Below are 13,857 nucleotides of genomic sequence, written 5' to 3' on the forward strand. Positions count from 1 at the left end.
TTTTTTTTTTTAGTTTGCGTTTAATTTAGTTTTGTTTAAGTACAACACTCGTTTTTCAATTCTGCAACTGAGTAAACTTTTCATAACTTTTTAGCCTGGCTTGTAGTTCAATTGACTTCCATCGTTTAATAAACTTTTTATACATCTCCATAGTAACAAATTTCTAACCACTTTCCACATTTCTAAATAAATTAAAATAAACAAACTCAAAATGTACCAGCGTTCCCGTCAAAAACTGAAGCACCAGATCGCGTGTGTGACTTAAATATTGCACACATTTGCTTACACCTGTAAAAAAATGCCATAAATTACCGTTACAAATAAATAGCAACAAATAATTTTCGTTGTTGCCTTACAAAAAATGCACGGCCATAACAAAAATCCAATTATTGATCTGCCAGCTGCGGCTAAAACCGAATTTTTCTACTAAATATCTAAAACATTTTCATAAATTACTGTTTGTTTTTTTGTATACAATATTATTGTTGCTGGCATTTCATGCACGTTCGTGCGCACTACAAATGAACGCGAAACTTCGCTGACAACGCGTAGCGTTCGGTTGTGATTTGATTAAGGTTCTGTTTATTGGCTTTTGCAGCTAACCTAAATTTGCGATGGTGCACACTTGGCGCTGCTTTTACTTTGCCTTGTCTTTTTTTCTTGTTGTTTTAATTTTTTATTTGCATATCTTGTTTTGCCGGCTTGTTTGACCACTTAGTTGCTTTTATTGCTTTTATTTTTTATTATAAAAATTAATTTTTTTTTTTGTTTGTTTGATTATAATTCTGCAGATAAAGTGCGAAACGTTTTCAAAGCTTATGCGTAATTTTATTTATTATCGCGTAAGTATAGTCGTGTGGGTTTTTTGCAACTTGTGGGGTTACGACAGTCGAACCCTAAATAATGGTATGATTTTGATTATTTATTCTGGGAGAAATAAAAAAGAATACGAATTTCATTCTTTCGGGCCTTATTACAAATGTTTTTGATTATATAAAATAATATATTAAGATTTTCGCTTAAATTTGCCACCATTTTTCCTATATTTTAAAGTGATTGAAGGTAATTTCAGGATTTCTAAATTAAAAAAATGTGATTTTAACGCTCTTAAGATTTCTTAGTGTAGCTTGTAGTACGTTACTAGCTTGACAAAGTATTTTCTCAAAATGGCGAATAACCAAAAATAGTTAAAATTTCAAGTTAATAGTTATATGCGATAATATCCGAGAGTTGCCATAAACCGTTTTCAATATCGCAATGGAATCGATGGCATGTGCTGAAACGTAAGCGGCCCAGTAGGTCCGCTGCACAGGACCTAACACTACCCCTCACTAAATTCACAGCGACCACATTCACGGATTCCCGGACGGTTCTTAATTACGCCACAGACGAGGAAACGACAAATATGCTACGACATATCTATAACAGCATGCCGCTTGATGTCTGCCATAATGAGCTACTTTCCAACCAGTTTCTGCTAAACCACAACCTATTGCAGATGCAGAGCTCGAGTTGCCGCGAGAGTTGAGAGGGACCCTTGTGCAGCTTCGTTCTGGATACTGTAGCAGGTTAAAGTCCTTCTTATCCAAAATCGACCCTGACACATCAAACATATGTCCAGCGTGCAACTTCTCCCCGCATAACACTAACCACCTCTTTGCATGTCCTGCTAACTCTACTCATCTGACACCCCTAAGGGTTACAGGGTCGGATCAGTACGTTTCCTTGGCCTACCGTTAGATGACTTCGATGACAACTTATATAATCCAAACCATCATAAGGGGGTTAGGTAACCGTTACAACAACAACAACAACCGATTTTAACGAACAGTCTCGAGAAAAACGATCCGACGCTACATTGGTTTCAAGAGAAGTCGTAGTAATAACACTTTTAGGTCCCTAAGTGTACTACAAGCCAAAAATGTTCACTTTGTTTGTTTAATCCTAGACTGATCTAACCTCTCAAACTACAATTGAGTAGATGACGAAACTTCAGTATACCCTTTGACGCTGAATGTCATTGACCCGATACGCTTGCATATTTTCTTCTTAGAAGCTTAGTAATGTCATCTTCAAGCAATGTTTATCGTAATGTTTTCGTTGTAAAAACAAATACAGTTAATTGAAAATTTGCAACAGAAGGCGTGTTCTATTCAACATTTCCATTACTTTCTTGCTGTACCACCACTGCATAAGGGTGACACTCCAGTGTCATGAGACTACTCGACCTCTTGTTCTACAACGGCTTATGTACGGGCTTCAAAGACGATATGAACAGGAGGGAAGTAATGAAGGAAAGAAATTGTTCATAGTTCCATTGTGAATGTTTCCAACGATGATTACTTTGAAAGTGTCCCAGTAGAAACGGCTCACTATGCTCCTCAATCCACGTTGCGGATATGTTCTATAGAGCACATCAGGAGATATCCTGACTGATCTAGATCTTCTTTTGTTGTCATGATTGTTCGAGTCATAATTTATGCCCGACCGGCCGCTGCTTTATAATTTACCAAGAACGTCTATTTATCTCTTCCCCAGTTTCTATCGGCTAGTGACTTGAGAATCTGTCGGATTTCTGTCGGAATTTTGCTATCGACAAAAATGTTACAATCTTGTCCGTACTCCTGTTCCAGTTTATGAATACAGTCGTTGTGAATGTAGCAGGAGAGGGTTAGGCTTCTAGCAGTGAAGAAGTCTTTCGAGTTAGGTCTTCACCTAAACTCATCACCTGTAGGAACCGCTCGAAAAGCAAAAACAACAATGATGTAACTCATGTGAAGTTATATAATTCTTGTTTACTAAAAGAAATGTCACATCTTTTTAGAGGTGCCGTATTTTTTAAATTATAATAAAGATTTAAATTGATAAAAAGATAAAATTATAATAACAAAACAAAAAAAAAATATATATGTATATATAAATTAAGATCAGTAACATTATAACTGTTTATTATTTTCTTGTTACTTTCTGTTTTATTTTCGAATACATTTTTATACTAACTTAACTTATATCGTATTTCCTTCTATTCTTTCAGGGCGATTGGTGGCTCGCACGCAGTAAGAAATCCCGTCAAGAGGGTTACATACCTTCGAATTATGTTGCCAAATTAAAATCTATAGAAGCTGAACCGTAAGTAGCTTAAAATTTTTTTTTGATTTAAATTTAGAAGAAAATGGCAAACAATTTACTAATTTTTTATACTTATAAAGAAGGTTTTCATTTCGACTTTTATGTAATTTAATATACATAAATGGAGCTTTAAGCAGTGAATAAATGATAAAAACTGTAAAAAAATGTCGGAGAATACAAATAATTAAACATTCTCTAACAAAAGATGTTTTCTGTAAAAAGCTTTCAAATTGTTTTCATACGACAGCACTTCACAGTGAGCTTTCGCTATGTCACTGACTCATTGTATTTTCATGCCTAAATGTATGCAATCATTTTTATTGCCGCTAGCAGCTCGAGCACAATGAATTACCATGCATGAATGTTTGCACAAGCGTAACAACAAATGCATACAAAAGCATAAAATTTGCTTGAAGTTTTAAAAATAAGTGTAAAAGTGCGATTTTTTACTATTTCAAATTATTAAATTTTTTTGGATTAATTTTTATTTATTTTTGATTAATTTTTTTTTTTTTTTGATTAAATATTTTTAATATTTTTTTTTAATCTAAATATGTAGAAATTTAATGCGTGTTTAGTTGGAAAATTTTGGAGTAACACTATCTTAATAAATAGAAAACGGTAAAATTATAAAAAAATATGTTTAGTCTGACTTCTGTAATTTCATCGTCCACTTGCTCTATATCTCGCCTTCTGGCTTTTTATAACATTTTTTGTATGATATGCAAAATTATTTGCTATTGCCGTGCGATTTTCGCAAACTACAAAAAATCAATCACTCACTGACACATATACGCACACACGTACAACTATGCATATTTAGGCACTTGAAAAGTTTAATCAACCTAATTACTCAATTTGAAGGCATCACGACACGCTGACGCATTTTCGTCATTTAGCTACTGACCGCCCCTGAATTTCAGTGACACTTCCATACTTCTGTTTTTTTTTTATGTTTAATAATTTCATTTCATTATTGGACCTTATGTAGAATCGTAAATAAAATAAAATGAAATTACTGTTGCCTTTAAATGTGCCTTAAAAGGCATCCAAGCTGCGAGATCAGTCACTTTTTGCAGCTCTACGAGCTTTTTAAGTACCGTACGGTACACTTTTTATCATTTCACTGATTTCATATTTCTGTTATTTTATTGTTGTTATTGTAAAGAGTCACATAAAATACTACTCATAATAAATATATGTGCTACGGGGTTACTTTTTCATCTGCTGATGAAGTGAGGCTTGTGTGAAAACTTCAAAGGCATAAATAACAATTATTAAATACGTGTTTATGTATATTTTAGTATTTATTCAATAGCTCAATAATTAGGTTATATTCTTTAATCTTTCCTTAGAACTTTATATTGTCATTAACATTTAAATTAAATTTCCTGTTTTGAAATGATACATTTTCCTTCCATAAGCTTTTTTGTATTTGCAAAATCTTGAGAAGCTTTAACTTCACTGAAATATACATATATATGTATATGAGAAGCTTTAACTTCACTGAAATATACATATATATGTATTTAAACTAAGATGGGTCTATGTAACAGGACAAGACTATGTTTTAAGTCCGCCTAAGTTCTATCAATTCGACAGCATTCCTCAAATTTCATCCATGCATTTCGAGGTTCCTTACTTTTTTTTGAGGAAAAATACAGAAACTTCAAATTTAATAGGGAATGCTGACTATCATTCGAAAGAACATCATTGGCATTTATTTTTCGAAGCTTATCGCTTTCAAATGTTGGCCGCGGCTACGTTTTAGATTGTCCATCCGTTGAGTCGAATTTTCGTCGATTCGTACAAGTATTTTGACTAGTAACTGGCAAATGACACGCGTGATGTTTAGCTCCAAGTTCTGAATCGAAGCGGGATTGTCCGCATAGACTTTCGATTTTATATATCTATACAGGAAAAAGTCTAACGGTGTGATATCACACGATGTGTGTGAAATTATCTGCTCAGCCAAGCGTTCTCTCAATAAATGGGTTGATTTATACGATGTGTGGAAAGTGAAACTAAATGCCGCAGAGATCACTAGCTTCGATTTCAGCTATCAAATAGTCGATTATCATGTGCAATAACGGTCGCTATTGATGGACACGTTTTCACCGGCATTATTTTTGAAGAAATCTGGACCGATGATTCCACCATCCCACAAACCACACTGAATCGTGGTTTTTTCTGTATGAAATGGCAGCTTTTTAAGCAATTTTGCTTGTTTACATATCCATTGAGCTAGAAATGCTTGGCCAGGCTGCAAATATGATTTTTTGTACTGAATGTTGTGATAATGGATCCAAACACAATCCACTGTTATGCAATTATTCTTGTCTAGTCGGCTCTTTCAAAAGTGTTTCAACGGCTGCTTGAAATTTTCCCGAAAATTCGGTGAGCTGTTATTGTGCTGGGAAACATTTTTTTTATCGAGTGTCACCCAGGACATTCTTCGCTTTCCAAGCTAAAATCACTACTTTTAAATCTTGCAAACAACCTTTGTCATGTCCACCATAAGCTTTAATCAAAATACAGCAACTTCTGACTGATTGCTGTTTATGATACAAATAAAAGACACATGCTGAAAAAGATGGGTTTTCAATGCATGTTCGGAATATTGGAGCAATTATGTTAGAATCAAGTTTGGACATCTCTTTGCAAACCACATACATAGCTGTAGACCTAATGTATTGCAACCCTGCAATTTAAAAGCTTTTAGTGAGCTTTTAGTCATGAATGACAAGTCGTTCAATCGTATAAACTTGTTGTGATACTCGGATCTTCATCGAAAAGGCACCGAATATTTTCTTTCTAGCCGTCATCCGTCTTGAGATTATCTGCGGAGGCAAGCGACTTCACTTAACCCCACAAAAGATAGTCCAGCGGTGTAAATCGCTCGATCTTGGAGGATCACAAGCTGAAGACGCGCTCACCAAAAGCTTCATTCAATAAATTGATTGTTTCGTTAGCTCTAAGTCTTGTAGCGCCGTTTGTTTGGAACCTAATCAATAGTTTCCAATTCAAGTACGCAAAAGTCCTTAATCATCATGGCTCTAAAGAGTTCGCTATTAACTGTAAAATCATGCCTGGCTAGTTTTTTTTTTTTTTTTTTTTTTTTTTTTTTTTTTTTTTTTTTTTTTTTTTTTTTTTTTTTTTTTTTTTTTTTTTTTTTTTTTTTTGAAGAAGATTCCGATTCCGTCTGTCCATAAAACCCACCAAACAGTGAGCTCCTGAGGATGTAACGGTGTCGCAGTAATATCGTCACTTGAAATGTGATCATTTTGTTTATTAATGTATTCAATCAAAAGTGAGCTTCATCGCTAAACATAAATATTGTGAAAATCGGATCGGTAGTTATCTCGTTTGCGAACCATTCGCTTGATGGTTGCTGGTTTTCAATTCTTGCACAAGTTGCATTTTGTAAGTCCGCAAACCAAGATTATTCCGCAAAATCTTCGAGATCTCCGAACAGCCACGATTGTTACGCGGGATCGCGGATGGATTCATTCGGCTGCACTTCGATACTCTGACGCAATCAATCGATGGTGGCTTGAATTTGCTACTTCTTATCCGTTATTGTCGTAGACTCCGCGTAAGCAGCTATAGCCGAGTTTACAACAGCGCGTCAGTCATACTTCCTCTTCGCTGTATGGCGCCAATTGGAGATTATAAGTCTAGCCAGGTTCTTCTCCACCTAGTCTTCTCAACGGAGAGGAGGTCTTCCTCTTTCTCTGCTACCCCCGGCGTGTATTGCATCGAATATTATCAGATATGCACTGTTTTCATCCATTTGGACGCCATGGCCTAGCCAGCGTAGCCTCTTTACTATCTTAATTCGCTGAACTACGTCAATGTCGTCGTAGATCTTCGCCGTTGCCGATTCGCTAAGGATCATAAATGTTCCGCAGAACCTTTCTCACGAAAACTCGTAACGCTGACTCATCAGATGTTGTCATCGTTCGTGCCTCTGTACCATATTGCAGGACAGGGTTATAAGTGACTTGTAGAGTTTGTTTGTCGAGAGAGAGGAGTTCACTTCTCAATTTCCGACTCGAATTATTTTCTCCAAGAGTAAATTAGTATCGAACGGCTCGAAGAGAAGCTTTTGGTATTGCGGTTATTAAAATTAAAAAGCACTGTCTTTGTCTTTAACTGAAAATTTTTACATAAGAAAATCAGAACCAAAAATTTGAAGACTTATCGGTCGGAACTCGTATTCACATTTTATTCAATGGAGAGTTTCAAAGTGCAGTAATAATCAAAGAAACAATAAGCTAAATTTGCATTTAATTTAAAGGGCAATTGCATAAATTGTTATTGTTTTTATAGCAGCTTATATATTTTCTGCAATTTTAAAACTGAACGTTTCACAGTTTCACTGTCAGTGCTGCATTTTCTTTCAATACTTGCGAAGAAGGTGTAGGGAAAGATCAGGCACTTCAGCGGCTTTATGCCTTCAATGAGTATAAATTTTGAAAAACTTTGCGATCTTGTAAGTTGTGACATCACTTTTTCGCCACCGATAATATTATTTTACAACACACAATTCCATGGATATTTGTTGTTGTGTTTTTTACTTTGACTTTGATGGCTACTTTCGCATTTCACCTACTTAATTTATCCTGAAACCTGCACACCCTTACACAGCCTTCTTTGCATATGCCTCATTGCTCTTCATCGCTTCGAGTGTTTGCGAACGTCATCCTCAAAAACAAAAAAAAAAAAAAAAAAAACCTGAAGTGGACTTGGCATCAGATGCAAGTCGCCAGACCTCGTACTGCGTTGGCAAAACCGCTTCCCTAAAGTATATATTTATGCGGTACTTGAAGTTATTTACGTGCATCGAAAGTGGGTTAACGAATATGAATTTGTGGTAGGCTGCAGACGGCAGGACAAGTGTGTAGGAGACGGGCGTGCAGTCGGCCGAGAATGGGCGCGACGGCAAGGTTGCAACTGCAGTGGTGGAGTTCTTTATTACGGTTTTACAGGGACATCTGACGCGTGCATTTTATGGCCACTCTTTCTCAGCTGTCGCCAACATCATCTCACACACACGTGCGTGCTGCAGCCTCACTCACTTTTTACGCCTACTGAATATAGTATGTCAAGCCAAGTGGCTAAAATCTGCTGGCGACGTCTGCTCTTGTCACCCTACAAGTGCAATCTTCTGCCCAATACACGGGGAGAAGGTATCTGGCAGCGACAGCTGATAAATCTGCTAACTTCTTTGGGTTTTTACCATTTTTTTTTTGATTTTTATAAGCGAGTATAAAATTACTGTGGCTCACTCAAGGAGCCACACAGTCGATACGAATTTTATGTGAAGTATAATTCCATACACTTTTTTATAGTTGTTTATCTTCGAACAGCCTGAGTGATGTGCAATTTTACGATGATTTGATTACTCATGCGCATTACTGATGTTCGTTAAAGATGGTCCGCAACGAAAGTTTTACAACATGCGAGACAATGTTGTGTTACTTTTTGCCGTAAAAGCTTGTAAGTTTGTGTGTTGGTGCAAAATACTCTCGGCAGAACTTCTTTTCCGAGTTCTTGAAGTTTTTTCTAGAGCCTTGGTCGAACTATAAATATTATATATGTAAAGAATGATCCATTTCTAGGTTTCCTACTGAAAAAACACAGAAACTTCAAATTTCATGGGGAATTTTTTTTATCATTTGAGGTAACATTCTTTGACATTTATTGTTTGCAGTTATCTTTCATATGTTGACCGTGGCTATGTCTCAGATGGTCCACCGATTGGGTACAATTTTCGATGATTCGTGCGAGCATTACGCGGCCCTCCGTCTTGTTGAAACGAAGTGTCGCCGATATCACGAGTCTCAATTTCAGCCATCAAATAGTCGGTTATCATGGCGCGATAACGGTCACCATTGAGGGTTACTTACCGCCATAATTTCTGGAGCAATATGCACCGATCATTGCACCGGCACACAAACCACAACAAAACCGTTTTTTTTCCTAAATGAAATGGCAGCTCTTAAATCTCATCAAGTTGGAGAAGGTCGAATATTATGCAATAATGAATGGGTGAAATAGCGCTTCCACTTGGATGGATCACACGTTATATGTATCCTGATATCTTACAAATACCGATCTGCATTTAAAGAGCTTTATATCGGACCGAATGAATTATGGTTTTTTGAAATGGGCTCTTTCGAAATTATATAGTAATTCATATTGCTGATGGCAGGGGGGGAAATGGGAAAATGACAAACGAAAAAAAACCAAGAACTTGCGGCCGACAAACAAAACGCTGAAATTTCTCCATGAAAAGTTGCGAAGAATACCACAGGATCTCAGTGTGCATCCCTCTGTTGGTTACAATCGGCGAAGGTTTGAAGACGCGCTTTTCTAGAGTAGTATTGGATGGTTTTCAACTTAGTTTGCTACTTCCATTAAATCTATGTGTTTTGAAAATCAAATAAATGGAAAATCTTATTGACTGCTTGATAGACAGATTCAAAGGACGTTTGAAGCTCAAAGCTGAACTTGAGCGCCAATTGTATCCAAGTATAGCCATGTCTTTCTCCACTTGGTCTTTCCAATGGAGTGGAGGTCTTCTTCTTCCTTTGCTTCCCCCGATGGGTACTGCATCGAATACTCTCAGAGTTGGAGTGTTTTCATCCAGCGTAGCCGCTGTCTCTTAAACCACTGTTGCCATTACCAATGCGCAAGGAACCATAAATCTTCCGCAGAACCTTACCTTCGGAAACTCGTAACGCCGATGTGGTCATCGTTCATGCCTTTGCACCATACATATAGCAGATCGGGGATGGTGAGTGAATTTGGTCTTGAGAACTTTACCTCTCAATTGCTTACTGAGTCCAAAGTAGCACCTGTTGGCAAGAATAACTATTCTGCTTTGGTTTTCGAAGCTGACGTTTTTGTTGGCGTTAATACTGGTTCCCAAATACACCAAATTATTTACAACTTCGAAGTTATGACTGTCCACAGTGACGTGGGTGCCTAGTCATGAGTGCGACAACTGTTTGTTTGATGACAGGAAATATTTCGTTTTGCCCTCGTTCATTACCAGGCCCACATGCTTCGCTATCTTATCCAGTCTGGAGAAAGCGGAAGTAAAGGCGCGTTTGTTGAGGAAAATGATATCAATATCATCGGCATACACTAGCAGCTGTACGCTCTTATAGAAGATTGTTTGATTGCTCGATTGTTTGACAGCTCGAATTATTTTCTCCTGCAGCAGATTGCAGAAGTCGCACGATAGGGAGTCGTCTTGTTTGAGACCTCGTTTGGTATGGAACGGCTGACGGAGTGTTTGGTATTGCTCAATGTCAGCTTACAAAACCAAATTCAGACATTGCGGCATAAAGGCAGCTTCTTTTCGTGCTTTCAAAAGCAGCTTTGAAGTCCAATGAATATCTGGTCAGTTGTTAATCCACCCGCCCCCGCCTCTTTGTTGTTCTTTCGAACTTCTTCAAGGTCTGGTAATGGAATGTCTGCTTCATCGCTATCGATTGGGGAATCGACTTTAACATCTCCTGGTGTGATGCATACCTAATTTTATCCCTTTAAGTACAACACCAATCCACTCAATTAAAGCGAGCAGAAACTTAAAGACGGTAGTTTTGGAAACATTTTCTAATTTCGTCGGGTCTCGCATCAATTAGCCGAACTGAGTTATCATTGGGACCATTATACGCGTGCAACTAATTCCAATAATCTGCCTGCCAACTGCATATAAAAATTGTTTGTCAACTTATGCAAGAGTCTGTGTTGAACTTTTTTTATAGACGATTTCGAAGAAAATTTTCAAGTAAACTATACGAAATGCTTGTTTTTTTTATTTTGAAGATTAATACATGCTTGGACAAATACTTTTCGGATTTGTCTGCTTAATATGTAAATATATGCCGTGGTATGTACAAAACATACTTTGAAGATCATTAGTCAGGCATGAATAACAATTACAAAATAGTTTTTGATCGCATTTCTGGCATTTCTGCTCGTGTGTCAGTGAACTTCGTGTTGGCGCCGTACGTCATTTCTAGTTAACTGCAATTTCGAAGTTTGTTTTTCATTGCTGACCTCACCTACCGGGAATGCACCGTCTTTACGTCGCCAGACTTAACAATACGCAACTGTAGATATTGACGTCATCATTAACTACAACCGTTAAAATTATGCAGCATCATGTTTGTATTAAACAAAATTCAATTATCAACAACAGGAAACCAACTATTTCTTGTGTTGTTTTACTGACGCCTGGATTCTACGAATTGCATTTCAAAAGCTAAAAACGAATGTTATGTGACAATACCCATCGAAACGAAGTTGTTATCTGATGTCTTTTGTGGGGGAATCCACGCGAAGAGGTTCCATTTTTTTAACCCTTTAGTGGCCAAATTTTGTCTTTTTGATTTTTATTAAAGTTGATTTTTATTAAAGTTGAGATTTTGATAGGATTTTGATTTTGAGAGGATTTGGTTCATTAAAATTTATTATAGTTTATTGATTTTTTTTTTAATTTATAATAAAAATGCACTTTAAAATATAGACGATATTAGCGACGCTATACGGCAGGTTTGCGTATATTCTGGAAACCTCAATTTTCATCTACATCAAGCTAGGTTAGAAATTACTTTTGTTATAAAAGGTTTATCAAAAAGAGCGCTACAAAATGCCGCTATGTATGGAGATCGATTTCTTTTGCATGGCCACTTGAGGCAAGCTTCACCTTCGATATTCGTACGAAGTTGACGACCGAGGCGACCAATTGACTAGGCCATTTCGTCAGTTAACACCTTCACTAAACTTAGTTTTCAATAAATTGATTGTGATATTCGCTGTGTGGCCAAGTCCATATCATTCAATTCGGGCGCAAATTTGTCGGTTATCATTGACCGGACGATTATGACGGCCATAAATTACACGTAGCGTTCTTAAAGTTAAGGCCACTGACTCTGAATTTCGGTAGTAAATTTTAATAATTTCGACTCGTTGTAGGATCGCAAATCTTTCTATGATCAAATGGCAAACCGTATCGAAGAGATATATCAAAAGAGCGACCCCCGGTCTACTTTTGTAGCGTTTCTATTGAATACCCGTTAATAACAAAACGACTCGAAATTTTCATTTCAAAATTTGGGAACAGATTTTGCAATACTTTTACTAATAAATGAAATAAAAACAAATGCTTTGGATCATCTAACCCTATTTCACCACTTAATGAACCAAAAAGTAATAAACGATCTATCTGGAGAACTTCTGGGATTTCGCTAAAATTTTTACAAATATTGTGGTCGTATTGTCTTAGATTTTTCATCTTCGAAAATGGCTTGAAAGAAACAAAATAAAAACAGTTATCCTATACTTCAGTTCAATCTGTGGTAACAGTCCTCTTCTTTAACATTCCGTACACTAACTACAAAAGAATAACAATTCCAAAAATGGCAAATTTTCAGGACCCAAAGGACGTAATTAACACAAAGTATGTTAGACCTAATGAAGATTTTCCATTTAAAAAAAAGGTGAATGAAAAGTGGAAAATTGTATTAAAAATTGATAAATTGAAAAAATTGATTTTGAAGAATTTTCAGTTCTGACTCTTTTCCTCATCAAAGTATGCCATTTTTCTATCACCGCTAAAACCATCTAAACCAATATTTAGCAAACATGAACTTTCCTTTTTTAATTCTAAGAGTAATAAACGGTCATCTGCGCTGCTAAAGGGTTAATAAACATTTTGAAATTATCGGTAATTCATAAAAACTTTGTTGTTGTTTGACGCTGACGCCACCTCTTTTTTTGCTTTCGCGCTTAATTTCTTAAACCAAATCTCTGCTGATGGGCTACTTAAGTCAAAAGTGAGTCAAAGTACGTTTTTAAACACTTCTGACTGAATTTTTTCGCAGAAGTGTGCCATAAATATATTTTAAAAAATTCATGCGTTGCGTTGTGCTTAACTTCTTGAAATTTGCGGGTTTTCCAGCTTAAGCCGAAATTTGCGCCATTTCTGAGATTCTTTTGGCCATTGCAATTAAGATTGGTGCCTTATAAGTTTTAAAACCTTATCTGCATTTTCTCATTCTGAAATCACACCAATATACATATATGTACGTCATAATAGCTGTTAATTGCTTGCTTAAATACTAAATTAAACATTTTCCCCAGTTTTTGATGATATCACAACAGCGATTGTTGACTTTTTCGAACAGCCTTGAAACATATACATACCTACATATTTATTTATTTAGTATGAGGAGTTGATCGTAATTATGTGTACATATTTGTTTTGCTGATATCTTATACCACACTTTCGATTTCCTAATATTTGAGTTTTTAAGTCAATAAATAGTCGCTTTCTTTAAAATACATATGTATTTGCTGATAATTTTCTCTTTATTTTGCTCCATGTTTGCGACGCTATAACTCACGAACAACTTAAAAGAAACGACAATCAATGAAACATGTGTTAGCGCGTGAAATGAGCTTTCCAAAAAGGTATAGCATGACCCGATGCGACGAATAAAACTAGAACTACGCGCTCTCAGCGCCAACTAGCGAAAATACCGCAAGACTTTTTTGACAAACTAATATATTGCTATAATAAAATCATATAGGTAGACTATAACATAATTTATGGGGACAAGCTTTTCGAATTGTAAAAATTCTATATTTATTATATAAGCCTTAATATCTCTAAGTCCCATGTAGGCGATTCTAATAGATGCTGATATT

The 13,857-nt window shown here is 36.2% G+C and overlaps 1 protein-coding gene across 5 annotated transcripts in view; it reads left to right on the top strand.

Annotated features, from left to right (window-relative positions):
- Window positions 1–13,857, top strand: part of LOC108974705 (tyrosine-protein kinase Src42A) — a 127,819-nt gene that overhangs the window by 20,420 nt on the left and 93,542 nt on the right. For all 5 annotated transcript variants that reach the window (XM_018942710.1, XM_018942712.1, XM_018942711.1 and 2 more), the window contains one exon: window positions 3,035–3,129. In XM_018942710.1, the coding sequence (XP_018798255.1) occupies window positions 3,035–3,129 (95 nt within the window). The remainder of the gene's footprint in view (window positions 1–3,034; window positions 3,130–13,857) is intronic.

Source organism: Bactrocera latifrons, unplaced genomic scaffold, assembly GCF_001853355.1.
Source record: "Bactrocera latifrons isolate USDA-ARS-PBARC rearing strain unplaced genomic scaffold, ASM185335v1 scaffold_58, whole genome shotgun sequence".
Classification (NCBI taxonomy): Eukaryota; Metazoa; Arthropoda; class Insecta; order Diptera; family Tephritidae; genus Bactrocera; species Bactrocera latifrons.